Raw genomic sequence first — 20287 nt, forward strand, 5'->3', positions numbered from 1 at the left:
TGCAGATTTTATCAGAAAGTGTTAAGGTTGTTTACATTATAATCCCTATGGTGCTAGTATTTTGCAGGATATGAATAACAACCCCTCCTTCATTACATAAATAAAGAAGCAGGAACAATTCCTCATCATTTGATAATATCTGAAAAGAGCATTTCATGTATGGAACAGTCACTTTTGGCTAGCTCACATCAAGACCAAAGACCATGCAAGTAGGCAGGCTGGGAAGTACTTGAATTCAAGGGTAGGTTACAACTACAGAGGACAGGGAAAGAAAGGCACTGGAAAAATTTGAGGACCGATATGTGGTCTACCACCACCCCAAAATTCCACCCTTCTCCCAATTTTCCTAGTACCCCTCCTTCCCTACCTCTTCTTATATCCAAGAAAAGAAGAGAAGTGCCCATAAAGCCTTGTAGCTTAGAAGGAGGAGCAGGAGGAAAGGAGAGAGAGGGAAATTACATGGCCCAAGCTGGACTGTGGCATCTCTTTGACTGGGAGAGCTAAGAGGCAGAAATCCACTTGAATTCAAGATGGCGGCTAAGAGAAGATAGGAATAAAACTGTTGGGAAACTGGGTAAATGGGCCAGTACCCAGGCCATGGGGCAGAGGAAGGGAGAGAAGGATGGTGCATCATCCTTGCTCTACTCACCCCATATGACCCCTCTGGAATTTGTTTATGCCCAAAACCTGGAACAAGCAAAATATTCTGGAATGGTTTGTCTGAATTTTTAAGCCAAAATATATTTGTTTCAGGTTCCAAATGAAACACAATTTCTGTAGTGTAAAGGCAGAGGTAATGAGTCCGCCAATTTCTCAGCCAGGTACTGAAGACACTCCAGTCCCAATATGGACATTCCTTATGTGCCTCAAATATAGTGACTCAGCAAAATCCTGTGCAGATTTTACCTTAGCATATGATTAGAGATAGGAAAGTGCAGAAAAAAATGCCTGAGAAATAAGATTGATTTTCCTCTTTTTTTCTTTTCTTTTGTAGCTCACTTGCCATTAGGGGAAAAAAAGTATTTCCCATACTTTAAATTGCAATGTAAATAGTTGAAAATCATTTTTCATATATTGTTATTCAATCTTTACCCCATCATTATTTCTAAAAGCTGTGTCATAGGATTATCATTTTTTTCTTAGTAAGACAATTTTCATAACCATATATTATTATAATTCCTGTAACCCAGTACTCAGTTGTAAATAAATTCTTCTTCCAGAGAAATAGACCATTTTCGCAAAAGAAAAGTGCTCTTTTGTCATGAGTTTCTTTTTTTCTGTTCACTTTTGATTCAGGATTGATCTAGAATATTTTTGAAACAGCACCCATTAATTTATTTAGTTTTGTAAGGATAAACTGTGCAGTAACTGTTCGCTCAAGGCCACATCTTTTGGTGGGAGAGAATTTTAACGGTTTGCCACTTAAACCCTAATTATAAGTTCCAATTAATTTGGATGTGGTACTTATGTTGCATTATTTCTCTCTCTCATGTAATGGTACTAAAAAAAAGGTAATGAGAAACATACTATAGAATTATAGAATGAATGAGCTGGAAAGGATGTCGGAAGTCTTTTAGTCCAGCCTCCTACTCAAGCAGGAGAACTATACTATTGTAGAAGTACCTATATATTGATACTGATGTATAGAAACCTGAAATATTTTAAGAATTTCTCTAAAGCTGCAAATGCATGTGAATTTCTGAAAGCATGAAAGAAAATTTACCTGTACACAGTGTTTTCCCTGTGTAGGTCTTCTAAGCCACAAAGAATCTCTGCAGCATAAAACAAAGCTCTTTCTTCTTCAAAGCCTGGGTTTCCCATATTGTAGATATGGAATTTCAGGTCTCCCCCATTCATTATGGTTAGAACTAGGCAGAGTGCGTCCTTTGTTTCATAGGCATAGGCTAGATTGACCTGGAAGGAGGGTTGTTAAACAATAGATTTAGTTCAAGAAAATTATTCATGCCCAGAATTCATGCATAGCTAGCATTTTGTGTTAGAAAAGACAGGACACCAATCAGTTAAAAGGAAGAAGAAATGGGATCGTAGAATCCTGGCTATTAAAAAAAAAAAAAAGACCACAAGGCAAGATATTGCAAAAGACCACAGGTAGATATTGCAGGATCCAATCTGGGTCGATCACCAGGACCAGAGGTTTAGTCTCCTGAGCTTTTGGACTTGTGCTGGAGCCCTTCCTCAACGAAGTTCTTAAAATGGGCTCCAGCATAAGTCCGAAAGCTCAGGAGACTAAACCTGGTCCCAGTGATCGATCCAAGTTGGATCCTGCAACATTATCCTCAGGCATGTATATTTTCCTTCACTCATAGTCAGATATTTTCATAAGATGTGTAAGATGATACTACACACAGTACTGCAGGTTTAGTTCTTCAGGAAAAAATTAGGAAGTTTACTGATTCAACATTAAGTATGCTCTTATTTATTTCTACACATTCTTCAAGCAGCAGCAGCTACAATTAATTAAAGAGGCTTGGCAGATTCTAGAGTTTTGGACTCTGGTAGGGTCTTGTAGAGAGCTAATAGGAGTATGCATTCCATTGTAAAGTGAGCAGTTTGCAGCATCGTTTTTTCCATAAACAATTATTTTGGAACCACACAGTGCTGCCAAATTCCAGTGAATGATACATAAAAATCCACTGCGATTGCAAAAGTAATAACCGAAGAACTCATACAGAGCCAGCCCCAGAAACTTGATGTAAGTCACAATGCAGCCTGGAAGTAGTACAGCTGCATACATTTTGTTATAAGTGCCAATCACGGATGGACCTGTTAATGAGAGCTGATGGTCATTACAAATTTGGCAATACTTACTACAAACTGACTATTGACTTTTTCTAGAATCTGCTTTTCATTTAGGGCCATGGATTCACCTTTCCTCTTCTTTATTCTTTTTTTCTCTAATCTTTTGCATGCATACATTTTCCCAGTTGCTCGTACTTGGCAGGCGCATACCTGAAAAGAAGAAAGTTACAGTAGGAAAAAAAGAGGCAGGACAAATCATCAGTTAACAGAGCCAAATCAATCTCTTTTCCCTACTTAGTCTTGATTTTAACGAAATTCTTTTGACTGGAGACTAAACAGACATTTAGTAGGACGATGAAAGGAAGCCTTCCAATGTAACAGGTCTGGTTTTCCATATTCTGAATTTAGAGAAATAATACATATGACAATATCAAGCTGGGATACCCTGTAAATCTGTTGTGATTCGCCGGCAGCCTGTGCAGACAGGAGTGGAATCAGACAGTGGGGAAGAATGGGAACCAGTCCAGGAGTCTGGAGAGGCCTTGGATGAGGGTCCTGCATCTGATGCAGAGATGGGACCAGGACCATCTGGGAGTGGGGTGCTGACTCCGGAGCCTGCAGAGTCTGGCAGCAGCGAGGCAGAAGAACAAGGGGAGCCTGTTCCCAGTGTGTGTGTGTGCGCGTAGAGCTGCTAGAACAAGGGGAGCCTGTTCCCAGTGTGTGTGTGTGCGCGCAGAGCTGCTAGAAGGCAAGAGCAGCTGAGACAAAAGGGGCGACTTGGGAGTAAGGCTTGGAGGTGATTGTCCCTCCCATAAGGTATAAAGGACATGCAAAGGTAAAGAAACTTTTGTAGGAAGCAAAGTTGTCTGTTCTGTTCAGATTAATCTTTGAAGCTCTGTGTGGACTTTGTGCTTTAGTTGGTTTTTTATAGTTAATTTGGCACTTTAGTTGTTCACAGCAATGCAAAGGACGGAAAGGTGGGTGCTTATCTCGAGGGACTGTTTGGGACTCATTACAGGCTGGGAACAAACATAATTCCCAGCGCTGAAATAAAACAAGAGTTGTTTTAACTAAGCGTGTGCTTAATTACGGTCTCAGGAAACCTTGGTCATAACAAAATCAGGGATATTTGCACAGAAGATTGCTTACCATTGATTTCAATACTGGGTGCTACATTTCTAAAAGTGAGAAGGGCCAAGACAAAAAAAAATAGGCGGGAAGCTGCTATGCTAAAAATAGTATCGATAATAATGAAACACAGTTAATATCATCAGTATTAGTGTATTTAATAATATTTTATGGTGAAAATCTTTGGGGAACCCTCCCAAAGCTTGGGAGGATAAAATGTGACTATATCTACTGTATAGCCACTAAGTACAGAGACTCCATCTTTACTTTCAATAGTTAAGACCAGAATCCAAAATATATATATCAGTACAGATAGTCTTCGACTTACAACAGTTTGCTTAGTGGTAGTTCGAAGTTACAAAGGCACTAAAAAATAGTGACTTACGGCCATTTTTTACCCTTATGACTACTGCGGCATCTCCATGGTCACCATTTGGATGCTTGACAACTGACTCACCTTTATGACAGTTGCAGTGTCCTGGGGTCAGGTGAGCATTTTTTGTGATCTTCTGACAAGCAAAGTCGATGGGGAATCCAGATTCACTTAACAACCACATTACTAATTTAACAACTGCAGGGATTCACTTAACAAGCATGGCAAGAAAAGTCATACAAATGATGCAAAAGAAAAAGTCATAAACATGATGGCAAAACTCAACAAAATTCTCACATAAATGTTGAGCTCCATTGTGGTCATACGTTGAGGACTACCTATAATTCATTACAAAACTTAAAGAAAAGACCATGTCTATCATTCTCTCACGCACCCAATGAATCAAGTTTAAGAACTCTTATACAGCAAGAATGAAATCATGCAATTTCATGCTTCAATAGATCAGATTTATCAGAAGAAAATAATTCACTCACCTCTCCAAAGCCACCTTTTCCTAATACCCTGTATTGCCTAAATGTGTTTTTTGTTACTGGTTGTCTGAAATAATAAAGAAAATTGGGAGAGGAAAAAAAATGTTTTATTAAGCTTCAATTTTAAAGAAACTGGGTTAAGGCATGGCAAGCAATTGCCATCCTTAGCACTGGATTTTTTTTTCAAGCTATTTCTCTCTCCTTTTAATAAATTAACTGTTTGTTTTTCTAAAAGTGAAACATGGGAGAGTATTTCATAATCCTTCATTTTCCACAATCCACAAATTATTTGTTAAAGATCATTTAGTGTGGAAATCACTGAGTTTCAACCACTCTAAACCTTCCCTCTTTTTCTCATCGGCCATAGGATGTGTCAAGGAGGAGAGGCAGTTCCTGCAGTCATTTTTTTTAAACAGGAAAAAATTACATATTCTTGATACTTTGCAATCCGATAATTAAAAATCTACATCAGTCTTGCACCATTCTTTTTCACGTTCCATAGTATGTAGGGCTGAACTGCCCTAGAGTTCTGGGGAAGAAATGGCAAACTGAAAAGTGAAAGTGACAGACACAGCACAACGAAGAGCTGCTAATTTATCTCCAGACAAGAACAAGACTTGAGCTTGCCCATATGTGCTCCAGATAGATAGATGGTCCTTGTGAGAAGACAATAAGACAATGGCCTTGAGAGGTTTTAAACTCTTTAGAGCTCTGGAATAGTCAGCTTTTTGCTCTAAAAACAACCAGTGCCTTCAAAAGGATACAGGGATCACATACTTTCTTTTCTAATCATTTTAGGAAATTTCTTTTTTTAGAAAACTTTGAATCAACATATTTTACAGTACTGGAAAAATGTTCTTCAGTTCTTAGCAAAAGAAGTTCTAAACGCATGTTTAAGGATTTAATTGTGTTTTCTTTTGGAATAAACAGCAAAGGAGTCATTAAAACTTTGATTTTGGATCCAGATGGATTTTAAATAAGGTTTTGAAATTAATTATAAGAATCTTTCATGTGGGAAAATGCTTTTATTTAGAATTTGCTTAAATATGATGACATATTGAAGGTTAGATATTAGAGGGAACTGGAAGGAACTAATAATTACAATTAAAGGAGACGAAAGTTTAAATTTGACTTACTAATACAGAATGAAGCAAATATTTTAACATTGGACATATTGAAGGATATTTATGAACAATGAATCTAGAAGTTAATTTTAAAAATGTCTGCCTCTATAGATAGACTGGGTTTAAAACATCTTATGAAAGAGCAACAAGTTTTATGTACAAGATTGAGAAAGATCTGAAAGATTGAAAGAATGACAGGTTAAAAGAATGATATAGAAAAAGGTGCTACACTGGGCAAAGAAAAGAGCCACCTAATATCTTAATAATGAAAAGGGATATATAAATAACAAACTAAAAAAGTGACCTGGATAAATTTCCTATATTAAATTTACAAATGAGACTTGTTAAAGCCTTGAAGAATTTTGTGAGAAGGGACAAAGAAAAGAAAAACAAGTTCTGGGACATAATTTGAAAGGACTAAAAATCAAGATTGTTAAAAATAGAAAATATAAAGTTAGCTTATTTCATCAAGGATAAAATAAATAAATAAATTTATTTTACCAGTTTTGTCTGGTAACTTTTACTGGACTTTTGTTCATTGGCATTGAACAAAAAACTTTAATAAAGATTTGTTTATAGTTAAAGAGATGTGATATAGTAAAAACCGATAATTTGTTGTATTTTAAGAGATATAAATTTCTAAAATGGTTTATAATTATTTCTTTACACATTTCTTTTCCTTTTTCAATTATATTTTTAGTTTTTCAAATTTCTGCACTTAATATTTTTCTTTTTATTCTTTTCTTTTTTGCTTTATTGGTTTTTATCTTTTTTATTATATCCTTTAATTTAAATTTTTTTTATTGCATCCACTGTAATTCCACTTACCTTTCTAGCCATTTCCATTGGAGAAATCTGTCAAAATACATGCTGTCTGAGTATTCTTGAAAAGGTTCTCCACTTAGGTACTCATGAACTGACCTAATTCAGATGAAAAAGAAAGAAATATTTGAGAAGCTTGTTCCCTGGTCTAAATAGGCGCCCCGATTTCTCTGTAGGCAGGATGTTTAGTTTTAAATCTACTAACTCAAAAGTATTAGAAGAGCATATCTTAGGGATAATGTGTTATTTTAATCCAATATTTTATACATTTCTTTTATCTAATCTGATCTATGTTTTCTTATGGTTGCCCATACAACTAATACACATTATTCTAATGTATAAGATACAATCCAAGCAATATCAGATTGCTCCTAAGGCCATAAATAATTATTTAGTTCTTTTCCATCAAAGAGCAAAATTAAAAGACAGAAATATAATTATTGAATGAAAGCTTCTGAATTTTACAAGTATCTCTGTAAAGCATTCATGAACAACAAAAACATCTGCTTGAAATAATGTGCTTTTAATGATCTCTCTCTTTTGATATTTCCTTCTCTTAAGGCCTGGCAAATAACATGGCATTACAAAAGCACTAGCCTTTCTAGATACAAATATTTACACATGGAGCTCTAGAGTACAATTTAAAAAAAGTCCTAACTTTGCGAAACTGGTAAGCCTTCCTTTGGACAAAAGGATGACACCACAAAAATAGACTTCAAATTTCAGGTCTCTTAGACCTGAAGGGCGTTTTTGAAACATCTGCATGTTTTTTTGTCTATGTGGCTTCCACAGCCTATTTTTTTAAAAAAATTAAACAAGCACTACAAAGGAGTGTCTACAAAACAGAAAATGTGTTTTGTTATGTGCATATAAGAAGTATATGTATATATGAAGAAGTATATATGACTTGGAAGTTCAGTCAAAATGTTTTGACTAAATTGCAGTTCAGCTGAACAGAAACCCCAACTGTCTTGGGTGTTATGGTTTCACAGCTGAGACAAAATCTGGAGGGAATCAGTTCAGCACCTTCCTTCAGGTCAACTGCTTTAGGGCCTGGCATCTCCAGGCCGGTCTAGCCTCTTCCTTTCTTTACCTTTCTTTTTCTTTTTTACTTGCTTTTATTCACAGTGCACTTCCTGTTTTACTGTCACATTCCACTCTGGAATATCTTTTGACTAATGCACACATACAGGCAGTCCTTGACTTACAACCATTTGTTTAGTGACCATTCAAAGTTATAACAGCATGGAAAAAAGTGAAGAATTTGCTTCCAGAAGTTGTGGGTATTCAATCACTAGAAGTTTTTAAGAAGAGATTGGACAACTTTTTTGTCTGGAATTGCATAGGGTTTCCCGCTTGAACAGAGTGTTGGAATGAAGACCTCCAAGAGTCTGGCCAACTCTGTTATTTTGTTCTGTTCTGACTCATGATCAGTTCTCCATTTACATTTGTTGCCCTCACAAAAACAAATTCAGGGACTCAGAAAATGGCATGTATTTACAATGGATGCAGTAACCTTTGGTCACATGATCATTATTTTTGACCTTATCAGTTGCTTCTGACAAGCAAGGTCAATGGGGAAATTGGATTCTCTTAATGACTGTATGATTCACTTAACAACTGCAATGATTCACTTAACAACTATGGCAAAAAAAGGATTGTAAATTTGGGCAGGACACATTTAACAATTCCTTGCTTAGCAATGGAAATTCTGGTTCCAATTGTGCTCGTAAATTGAGGACTACCTATATGTCAAGCTGATATCTAGGTAAACTCTAACTTTTGAATCATTCAAAATTATCTGAGTCTGTGTGCGTGGAATGCTTTTCATATTCGTAATATTAAATTATAATGATCAGCCTGTTATTGAGAATGTATTTTTTTTAAAAAAGTCTTATGGAACAACAAAATAAAATATTTGAATGCCAAAATACACTTACTTTACACAGGGTGAGAACAGCTCTTTGCATGGGCTGTTTTCAAGTTTTTCTTTTATCTGCTGTACAAGATCTTGACTGGCTTCTGCTACATAAACTGCAGACTATGAAAAAGTAGAGAGAACCACCAGTTCATTATGTAGCAGGAGAAAGTATATCCTTGACAACCAAATATATTTAGGCACCAAGATATAAGAAAATATACGAAAATAGTATTTGTATTTATTTATTTATTATCGAGACACCTATGCTGTTTCATTCTAACAATTCTAGTGAGGGAATAGGACAATATCTTACCAATAAACAAAAATATTCAAAAAATGTCTACTAATAAACTTTCCAGAAATATATAATCAAATTCATGCTGGGTTGAAACCAAAATCTGGGTTTGTTAAGGTTTTATTTCCTAACAAACCAGAAAAAAAATATTCTCATAATTAATCATGCACCTCTTCTATTCCTAAAACCTCTATGAAAAGGTGAGGATTTAAGGAAAGAAAAAAAAGTATTTCTTCACTATAAAAAGGATAGAACACCTTACAACCAGCCACTGCAATCCAGCAACCACATAGTTACATTAACTCACATCAGAGAATAAAGGCGGTAAGCAAAAGAAAATATGTACTAGTGGCAGAATCAAGTTAACATACATATACTCCATCTGTGTTGTGTATGTACGCATGTCCAGTTTTCTAAATCAGACAACTGAGGATAGTGTATTGAGGCAGATGATTCTGCATTCTTCATGTGCAGCTGTTATTATAATACTTGTCGTTTTAAAGATTTGAATATATATTAAGTTCTGATTTCATATTCATGTACCACGAGATGTATATTTTTACAAATAACACGAACAAGATTCCCTGTTTTTACTATTTCTTTCCACAAAAAGTTGAGTACAGTTCTTTCATTTCATCTTTGCTTTGTGAGTACACAGTGTACCAAAATTACCTGCTTTCTACCATATTTCTCACAAAATAAGGCCCGGCCTTATTTTTTTTTGACTCCTGAAAAAACGGGTAGGCCGTCTTTTCGAGGGTGTCTTAATTTCCTCCCCCACCCAGAGCGGCCCATATGCACGTATCTCTCCACGAGGCTGTTTCTATCGGCCGACAGAAGCTCCCTGAAGTCAGAGTCCTCAGCATCTTCGGGGCGAGGCATGGCTGCCCATGTCCCCTCGCCATTAGGCAGTGTCTTTGGGGCGATGGAAGCTCCCCAAGGTCAGTCACCAGCCACTTCGATTAGCCAGTAGAAGCGGCCTCGGGGTGAGCGCACACACACACTCCCTTCACTGCGAGGCCACTTCTATTGGCCGACGAAAGCTCCCTTGAAAGCAGAGTCCCCAGCTGCATCGGGGCGAGGCGTGGCTGCCTGTGTCCCCTCACCATTAGGCAGTGTCTTTCGGGCGATGGAAGCTCCCCAAGGGCAGCCACCAGCCACTTCAATTGGCTGGTAGAAGTAGCCTCAGGGTGAGCGCACACACACACACTCCCTTCACAGCAGCTTCACGTGTACAAAACTCATACCACCTATGCCTGGCTTCATAGAAGGTTTAGAAAACATCTATCAGGAAACAGAGAAAATAATCTGGAAAGGGAAGGGAAAATAAATAAAACTCAACTCCTAATCACACATAATTCAACTACCACTAAAACATTTAAAGACATTTTTCCAGCTTTCCACAATTCCCAAATGTCATATAGAGTACATGTGGGGGGAAATTTCATTATTCACAATCTCAGTTACTGCAGGCATAGCTATGTGTATAAACGGAAGCCTTGCCAGCTATCTGAAGTGCCTAATAATAAATATACTTTAAATCATTTTTCCATGTTGCCTCTTTTCTTCTTGTTATGCATATTTCCTGAAATTAGACTTGCATAGCTGTTCCTACTTTAGCCTGGGCAAGGACAGGTAATGTAATTGTATCTTTTGCATAAATTTTTTTTAATTAAGATTCTCTTTTTTATTTTGATGAAATTTGAAATGACTGAAATAGGGAACTAATTGTGTGCATGTGTGCCCATCTATCTGTATTTGTAAACAATGAAAATGAAGAAATCTGAAGAAAATATTTAGATTTTTCTTCTTCTTTTAAAACACCTGCTAATAATTTTTTGTGGTTGTAAACCAGAGTTTGTTTTATTGTACATGAACAACAGTCAAGGGGATGAGTTATATCTCTGTCAAGTAAAGTTATGTTCCATTTCTTACTCCAAGTACTTAAGAAATAAATGCTTTTGAGAAATGGTTTCCATATGTAATTGTGTTTCTGTTGCAGGCCAAATTTAATTAGGTTCTGCAGGAAGAAATGTTATTTAGTCCAACAATACATCACAACATTTTAAGTCATTTGTCATCATTTCAGAAATTGGAGTTTGGTATGTATTGATGGAGAGAGATAAAATTGCTGAATCCTTTCCCAGAATTTCATAGAGAGCTGTAGGTAGTACAGTTCCAATTACAGATCAGGAAAAAAGCAATTGTCCACAATTATCTTTCTGACTTTTTAGTATTAACAATTCTGCATACAAAATATTTCATAACAGACATATTTGAGAACATTTCAAATAAAAACAACAAGCAGAATTCTTGAAAAGCTTGGTTCGAGTAAGCTTGAACTCCAATTAGTACAGTCTGTGAACCTAAAAGGCTAAGAGAAAAACAACACAGAAGGCTGGTTGAAATATCACCAAACAAACAAGCAAACAAACAAAGTTGTGAATTTCCAAGAATTTATTCATTATTCAGGAAGACTTAATGATGAAGACATCTTTGACGCTGCCCTTTCTTGGCTGGTTTATGGAAATGTTTGTTTTTGTCTTCAGTATTATCTTTCAACTTCCTAATCTAGATTACAGTCTTTTTCTAGAAATTCAAGTAGCCAGATCAAACATTTATTATCTTAGGAGATCAATTCAGGAAAGCTCATTCCGGAAGATTTACTAAATTCAAACCAGAAGTAGTAACATCATGGATGTGGAAAAAAGGTAGCCAATTCATCCAAGTAGAGATTTTGATACTTAATTTTAATGAATATTTCTATATATAGATCAAGGGTACCCCAACCCCTGGTCCATGAACTGGCATTGGGCTGCGGCATGCCAGAAACTGGGCTGTGCAAATAAGCGAAGCCCGATCTATGGGATGCAGGGAGCCTGCAAAACCATACCTCCTCCGGTCCTTGGAAAAACTTCTCTCTCTCCAGTCCCTGATGCCCAGAAAGTTGGTGGCCACTGCTATAGATGATTTGGTATTTCTGCCCCATAACCTCTTAGGCATTAGGAATTAATAGTTTTATTGTCCGCTGGTAAGGGATTGTAATACCTTTCGTAAGGCATTTTCTACTTATTTAATAACACAGCACACATTGCAATGCTATTTGAGGCGATTTTATCAACAATGTTGGTATTAATTAGACTGTGTTATGATTTTGATTTGAGGGGGGGAAAGTCAACAACCCTTAAACCAAATATTTATTTTCCCAGGATTGCTTTACAGCTGTAGAGGGCAGTTAGCCAATTGCAGGAAAAAATGCAGCTGTTCTGAGAGGTTGCCAACAAGTCCAAAGCACCCTTGTGAGTCCAAACCACCCTTTTCTCTTGAGTCTAAAGACTTAACAATTTTAATATTAACTTTCATGTTATACATACAGACATATCTATTGTCTTAATGTTTGAATTCTCAGAAGAAAATTACAAACAAAAGTTAAATTCCTGAACATTTATTTTTAGCATGGAAAATGCAAATTGATTAAATGAACTGGATTAATGAAGTAATGGAAGATCTCATTGCAGATTGAAAAAAAGACCACTAGTTTTCTGATATCAACATTCCTTTCTTTGTATCCCTCCAGCCCTTAAGTGGAGCCTAGTATCCTTCAGTATGGATCCCTGCATTGTACTGCACTGCACTGACCCCTGAACTGAACAGGATGTTGGCCTAAATGACCTATTCCAAAAATATTATTTTCAGTGCAACCATTCTATCCTTGCACACACCCATCCCATTATGGAGGAAATACTTTAGGGAGAAGCATTTAAGCACACTGCATGCATAGTACAGAAATATCATGTGGCATATAGCAATAGCACTTAGACTTATATATCACTTCACAGTGCTTTACAGCCTTCTCTAAGTGGTTTATAGAGTCAGCATATTGCCCCCAACAATCTGGGTCCTCTTTTAACCCACCCCGAAAGGGTGGAAGGTTGAGTCTACTGAGATATAAACATATCTCAAGTAGTCTACATTTCTAGCTAGAAAAGATGTTGAGGATGAGACAAATAAAAGTAATTGTGCTTCTTTTCTGTCAAATGTAGAAAAACAAATTCTTAATATGGCTCCTTGTCCTATATTATTGGTTTCTGGCATGCAGTATGTAGCAATAGCAGTATGGAAATGCACTATGTAGCAATTGCAAAACCACAACCAAGTCTTTTCTGTTAGGAAGCAGAAGGGATAATGTGACATAAGACTGTCTATCTTTTCAAGTATGGTGCTCTCCACCTGTGTCAGATCACAGCTCTTAAAATCCCCAGTCAGGATGGTCAATGCCACCAAGTAGGTGACAAGTACTTCAGCATCTAATTGCACAATGACAATTTATAAAATGAGATTAAATAGCCCATATACCAAGTCATTTATTTCCTTGGCCCTAGACAATTCTTGGTTTCATTAAATACCCTAAGTTATATCATGCTTTATTTTATTTTATCTGACAATATTAGTTTGCATTGATACAAAACACTAAATCATAAATTAAATTCACATAACAAGTTAAAAAGAAACACAAAACATATATATGGAACTACCATATCTAAGCAGCAAAAATCTGGGTTACCACTAAAATGGAATCAAATCCTGTCCTAAATTCTAGTTCTTGGCTAATATAGTGATTGTCCAAATTTTGTAGCCCACATTTGGTCCCCCTAAGGTTATGGTTTAGTGTCATCCAGACTATATTGTGCATGTTTCCAAGCCTCTCAAGATATCTACTTTTTCTCATGGAACAACACAAATTTATGGACATTCAAATTATGAACATGAAAAATGTGATTTTTAAATAAAAATATTTATTTAAAGTCACATTGTTAGGTTTATAATTTGAATTATTTAATATATAATTTATTCTTCAATCATACAATTGTATCCATTGTTGCCAGCTTTTAAAATGTTGCTCAATATATTTTACACTTCAAATCTGGAAAGTCTTCTAGGTTAAAATTCGTCTTTAAAACATTTAAAATGGTCCGTTCATTCATTGGACAAAAATTCAAGCTGTAACTCTTTCCAATCAGATATGGACAGCTCCAACAATAAGTATATCTTAAATACAGATGCTTGATATTTGCATGTAAACTACTTTGTACTCTCTATACCTCTTCCCCCCAAAAATTATTCATTCATGAATTTGTCTCCTAAACTAGATCTTGATTTTATCTTGATCAAGTATTTCCTTGTAACAACAGGAGGAACCAGATAACCGATGAAGCACTGGCTGCTGCATCTACCAATTTTTTGCACAATGGATGAACATCAAGGACACATAGTCTGTAAGGCAGAAAGAATTAAATTCTCATTTCCTGCTTTCTAAAGTTATTGATACAGAATTTGGCATTAAAAGGCGCAGATCAAAGAATAAAGTACCCTTCTTTTGTATCTATTATCTGCTCTTCCCTCGTGGCTGAAAGTAGGGATACCTTTTTGCTGCTCCCCAAATACCTTCTTCCCCCAAAAAGTTTTGCTACAATACTAGCTCTGGATTAGGATTCAAATAGCAGCAGGGGAACCACTAATGATTTGACTTGTCAAATCATAGACATGGCTACAAATTGTAAGCAAATCATAAGTGAATCCATGAATTCAGCATGTCTGGTAAGTTTACCAATACATTGTTTTTGGATTCTAGCAGAACTTCTAAGAATTGTTCACAAGTTAAAATGTCTTTGAGCAGTTGTGGTTTGAACAGAAGTTGTTCATGAGGCCAGATGCTTTACTGGTCAAGGTTGAAATAATTCAACTCTTTTATCTATTGCTAGTGCTCTGTGTTATGTCCTATATTACTTTCAAGACTCTTTTCTTCATTTCTTGGAAGAATAGTTACTGTATAACAGGGCTAACACTGGCCTTTAGTAGCAAGCAACATCCTGGCAAGGGTGGGTCAACCAGTTTATCAAACAAGATAAACATCTGTTCATGTCTCGTGTCTGCCCATTCCTAAATTATTTCAGAAAAGACCAGAAATAGCATCTTCAATTCAACATTAGAAATAGCTGGTAACAAGTGGGGTCCTGTTCTTTTGGATCATAGTTAATACTGTGTGGTTCTCTGAGGTTGGTTGTTTTTCTGTGACATTTCATTGCCATACTAGGTAACATCATCAGAGCATGCTAGGTAACTCTCATCAGTGCATGAGAGAGTGAAATTGCTGGTTGTTTATAGCTTGCCATACAAAAATGTGGCTGGGTGTGGTTTCTTCTTGAGGCTCCTTTGTTACAGTATTATTTCTTCCCTGATTGTTTACCTGATGCAATTTCCTGCTTATCCAGAAACTGGCTGCTAGGGCTGTTTCGCTATATCATCTTTTTTCTCTCCTGTTCTTAGCCCTTGGGCTGGAGCTGGGTGAAACAATTCTTAAATAGAGACTTCCTCCATAGAACAAGAAGCTGCTTTAAACCTTGCCTTCTAACAAAAAGCAGAGTTAACACCTTCCTGTCAACCGCATATTTGGTATCAATGCAGGAAGGAAGGAAGAAGCCAATATCAGAAAGAGAAAAGCATAGAAGAATGATGGTCACTAGGCTTAGTCAGTTTTTGCTCAGGGCCCATTTATCTGTAGCCAAAAATATTACTCACAAGATTTTTTTTTTAAAAAGGTTGCTTTCATTTATATTGCTAAAGCTCTCCCCCTATACTTACAAAAATCTTCAAAGGAAGTTTAAATGATTATAGATAAGCATCCCAATATGTTAATAATTAGAAGAAACTCTATACAAGTTTTACTATTAGAGGAAGTAAAGTCAATGCAGCATCACAAAATAATGTACCAAATCACAGTTCACCTCTCGTTCTGCATGAAAGGGGAAAAAAGTGGTCCCATAAAGCAACAGACTGTGGACATACTCATAATACCCACTCATAAATGTCCATGAATGGGTGCTGTTATTATACAGCAATATTTTAGTCATTTCTTCAATCTAGGCAGACAGCTTAATTTTTGTACAAGTTCCCTGACTGAAAAAGGTTTTATGTAAATATTCTAAGTGTACTTCACTTAAAAGTAAAGCTAAGACAGAAAGAGGAATCAGAGGAAAACAAAGAATGCTTTATAGATCTATGGTAAGCTCCAGCTTTCCTAGCAAGACTCTTGGGACAGAGAAATTCCACTTATCATTTCACCTGTTCAGGTGGTATCAGTCACGCTCACTGCTTCTAGCCCATGGAAAGGGTTTTTTCCAAGGAGAGCTTTGCATACTTGCAGAGGTCTACTCTGTTTCTCCTTGGCCCTACCTACTGGGACAAGGAACAGTTGTGCTAGAATATTTAATCTGTGATTCTCTGCAATGCATTGGATCGAGTCCAGCTTTAGCCTAATTGACTGATACTAGTTTAATTTAAAAGGAAGGGACTTGGCTTTTCTGCAAGTAGTTTTTTTAACACAGCAATTATGTTCCATTTACTTTTAAGCCATGAAAGATTTAGAAAACAAACATTCCATGGCACAAGAAAATGTTTTGCTTGTCAAAAACCACAGAAGGAACCACTTTCCTGTGAAAGTATAAGTGTAGGACCCACAGACTTCTAGCAAGAAAACCACAGAATCCCTCTGGCTGTAGGAAATCTACAGATTTCTGACCAAATGACACATTACAAACATGCCCTATGCTATGATCTGCACCAAAAAAGCCACTTCAGTTAAATATAGTGAGAATGAAGAAGCCATAACAGATGGTGTGGGCTTAACACTTCCCTTGTGAGTTGCTACTTCTCTACTTCAAATTGCACTGACCCCAAGTGTCTCTCTGGAGGGGGCTGAAGCAAAGGCTTAACTAGAAGCAGATGAAATCTGCACAAGTATCCAATTTCATCATATATTGCATGGATCACAGGAAGGGAAGAACTTTATATGTCCATTTTTCTGTTAACTAATCTATCTTCTCTTTTTGATGTTATGTGTGGTTGGGGTGTATGAGGGACAGGAGAGAGATGGGATGGATAGTTTTGGGGATATATATGAAGGAGGAAAAACTGAGCTTGACCAAAACTTTGTGCACTTTCCATCTGCAGTTGCTACCAGAACAATACCTTTACAGAAATAGTTCTAAAATTTCCTATTCTGTTTTTTTAAAACTTTGACTTTAATAGCTTACATTAAAGCACATTATGCAACTTAACATTGGTTGCATTTTTGGAGTTTCATTGCTTTGTTTTTAAATGTTTTACAAACCTGTCATCCAGAAAGCACTTTAATTTATTGATTACTTTATTGTTATCTCATCTTTATTTTTATAAATAACAAGGCATAAAACATACCTAATGCTTCTTTCTTTTCCTATTTTTCCCACAGCAACAATCTTAGGGGTTGAGTTGCGCTTAGAGAGCGTGACTGGATCAAAGCCACCCAGCCAGTTTTTATGCTTAAGGGGGCAGTAAAACTCACAGTCTCCTGGTTTCTAGCCTGGTGCCTTAACCCATAGTACAAACTGGCTCTCTCTTCAGAGTTGCAAAATAACGAGTAAACCACTACATAAATCATAAATGAGGTGAATTACAAAAGATCCATAACTCAAGACAACACTGTCGAAACACACGACACAGTAATAGCAACAGCATTTAGACTTATATGCCACTTCACAGTGTTTTACAGCTTTCTCTAAGCAGTTTACAGAATTAGCATAGTCAATCTGCAGTCAATCTGGATCCTCATTTTACCAGCCTTGGAAGGACGGAAGGTTGAGTCAATCTTGAGCCGGTAAGAATCGAACTGTGACAGTTGGCAGAATTAGCCTGCAATACTGCATTCTAACCACCATGGCTCTTCTAATTATTGTTTCATCTCAGATGTTTAATATAATAAAGATCTGCAGTCTGAGTAACTCTGAGAACATCACTGGCAAAAAGACCACATTTTTAGATGTTGGCTGCTATGTCTCATTTGACAATACCCACCAAAATATTTCAACTGCAAATAGCAAGAAGGAATCAAATAACAGGGAGTCTCAAAGGTGCTTTTTCAAGGACAACTGGACTGCCTTTTTTTTTTTTTTGAGGAAGAAGAACAAAACATTTCACTTTTCATCGAAGAAGCTTCACAGTTGTGATGACGGGGTAGATGGAAAGATATGACTTTGATGACTCAGAATCTCCAGATAAAAACAATAGGGAGTAATGTATAGAGAAGGTATCCTGCAATACCAAGTTGTTTAGATCAGGGGTCCCTAACCCCTGGCCTGTGGACGGGCACCAATCCACGACATGCCAGAAGCCAGGCTGTGCAAATAAGCAAGATGCAGGCAGCACGCGAAACCACAACCCATCTGGTCTGTGGAAAAACCTCTTCCCACAGAACTGGTCCCTGGTGTCCAAAAGGTTGGTGGGTGCTGATTTAGGTCCTTAAAGGCCAAGACCAATATCTTACATCAACTGAAAACATTAGGCAACATATGACAAACAAAATAGATCTAATATGCTAATATGAAAGTCAGTTTGGTGCAGTGGTTAAACACCCGGCTAGAAACTATGAGATTCTGAGCCTGGTCTAGCCTTAAACACAAAGAGAGCTGACTAGTTGCTGTCTTTCAACCCTAGGAAGCAGGCAGTGGCCAGCTACTATACTTCCAAATATCTTTCCAAGAAAACTGCAAGGATTTGTCCAGGCAGTTGCCAAGAATCAACAGTGACTTGAAAGTGCCAAAAGCTGAAACAGAGCTGAAGTTTGGTGGAGGTAAGTTTTCATAAACTACAGTCCTAAAGGACAGTCCCATCCAGAATGTTACATTTGTCTAATCTGATAGCATTATGCAAAGGGTCTTTCCTAGACATTTGCAGATACAAAAGGATGATCAGGCTTAAACATTTTCTAAAACTCTAAACCCAACCTTCATCTGGGCAGGAAAGAGGAAAGAGAATGGTAAGGATAGAAACCTGTTTTAGATGCTTTGTCCATCAGCACTGCTTAATGTATTAGGATCTTTTATAAGGCTACTGCAACTGTCCCCTGGATATATATGAATGGTCACCTAGCTTTATTGGATAAACTAACAGCTGCAATAATGATTGCACACATTGAAGTTAAGTACTTTGTTCACATTCCAGTGCATTGTGAAGCACCTTTTTCAAAAGCATAGCTGTACTGCTGAACCATTCCCATTTAGTTTTATTCATGGTTTGGTCATTTGCATTACATACAAATAAAGGATCATAGATGCAGTCTCCATGAAAAATGGTCTTTATCCGTATCTCCCATTGCAGTGAAATAAAATTTGAAATAGCTAGAATCTCGATGCTTTGTTTGCTTTAAATAGTTTAATGGATATAAAACAGGATCTATGGACCAAATAATGAAGGAACAGCTGTATAAAGAAGGATAGACTCAGTTACAGTGGCGATGAGGGAACAGAATTGCTGAAGGACCAGATGAGGGATAGATTGTCATGGGGAAAAAAATCTACACTGTCACTAAGAGTTTATTATCACTGTAATGACAATAAGGCACATAATCAAAGATCCAGTGGGTGGAAAGCACTATTGATGTTGCTCAGAAGTTTTCTCAATGGTCTGGTAGAACTTAGTCTAATAACTTAGCAACTACTTCTGAATTTTGATTTTAAGGAATACTCCACTGAAACATCTATCATTTCCATAATAATTGCATTGTTTACCATTTGTTGAACAGCCTTGTTGTATCTAAAACAAAGAATATTTAAGCCTGGAGCAAAGGAAGAAAATCTCTTCAATTCCACTTTGTCTGAAAGTGAGGAGCCTAAGAGACTATGTCAATCTTTTTGTTTGGTATGAATTTCTGGGCAGAAGCATGTAAAATCAAGATATTTGTAGTACTTTTGGCAGAAGTTCCAAAATATTGAGAATGCATCATTAATTTGTGCTGTAATTTGAAGGGATAAATATGCAACACATAAGATGAACAATGATGTTGTTTTCCCACAAACTTGGAGAAAAAAGGGGGAACAAACTGAGAGTTTGAAAAATGGTGAAAATTATGAATTACTGTACTATAATGGAAAAAGTCAATCAGTTTTTATCAAAGCTTTTTTGTAGAAACAATACAGTTATGTACTACTAAAACATACCATTTATGTGTTGGTCTCAGATTTTCCCCGAATGAGTTCAGAAGCTGTATGTGAATACTGATTGAAACAAGCTTGCCCTCCTCAACGACATAACTTAAACTGTGCTTTACAGATTCTTTGGATCTCTGACAAAAATTACATTTAATAAATAGATTATATATGTGGTACTATGCCACAAATATTATGCTGTAAAAAGTTGTTCATACTACCCTATCTTTGAAATATTGTTTATTTTATTTTAAAAAATGATGTGCGGAATATGGCATATGCCATATCAACTGCCAATAATACATGAGAAGAGAAATAATCAAAATTGTTTATTTTTTTCTGTTTAAAAATT

At 36.5% G+C, this 20287-nt stretch overlaps 1 protein-coding gene across 2 annotated transcripts in view; it reads right to left on the reverse strand.

Annotated features, from left to right (window-relative positions):
- Positions 1 to 20287, reverse strand: part of GRK5 (G protein-coupled receptor kinase 5) — a 170792-nt gene that overhangs the window by 32670 nt on the left and 117835 nt on the right. For both annotated transcript variants that reach the window (XM_026704861.2, XM_087932652.1), the window contains 5 exons: positions 8639 to 8739; positions 6705 to 6797; positions 4756 to 4819; positions 2830 to 2970; positions 1724 to 1914 (listed from right to left, as the gene is read on the reverse strand). In XM_026704861.2, the coding sequence (XP_026560646.1) occupies positions 1724 to 1914; positions 2830 to 2970; positions 4756 to 4819; positions 6705 to 6797; positions 8639 to 8739 (590 nt within the window). The remainder of the gene's footprint in view (positions 1 to 1723; positions 1915 to 2829; positions 2971 to 4755; positions 4820 to 6704; positions 6798 to 8638; positions 8740 to 20287) is intronic.

Source organism: Pseudonaja textilis, chromosome 4, assembly GCF_049901715.1.
Source record: "Pseudonaja textilis isolate UNSWEBS1 chromosome 4, rPseTex1.2, whole genome shotgun sequence".
Lineage (NCBI taxonomy): Eukaryota > Metazoa > Chordata > Lepidosauria > Squamata > Elapidae > Pseudonaja > Pseudonaja textilis.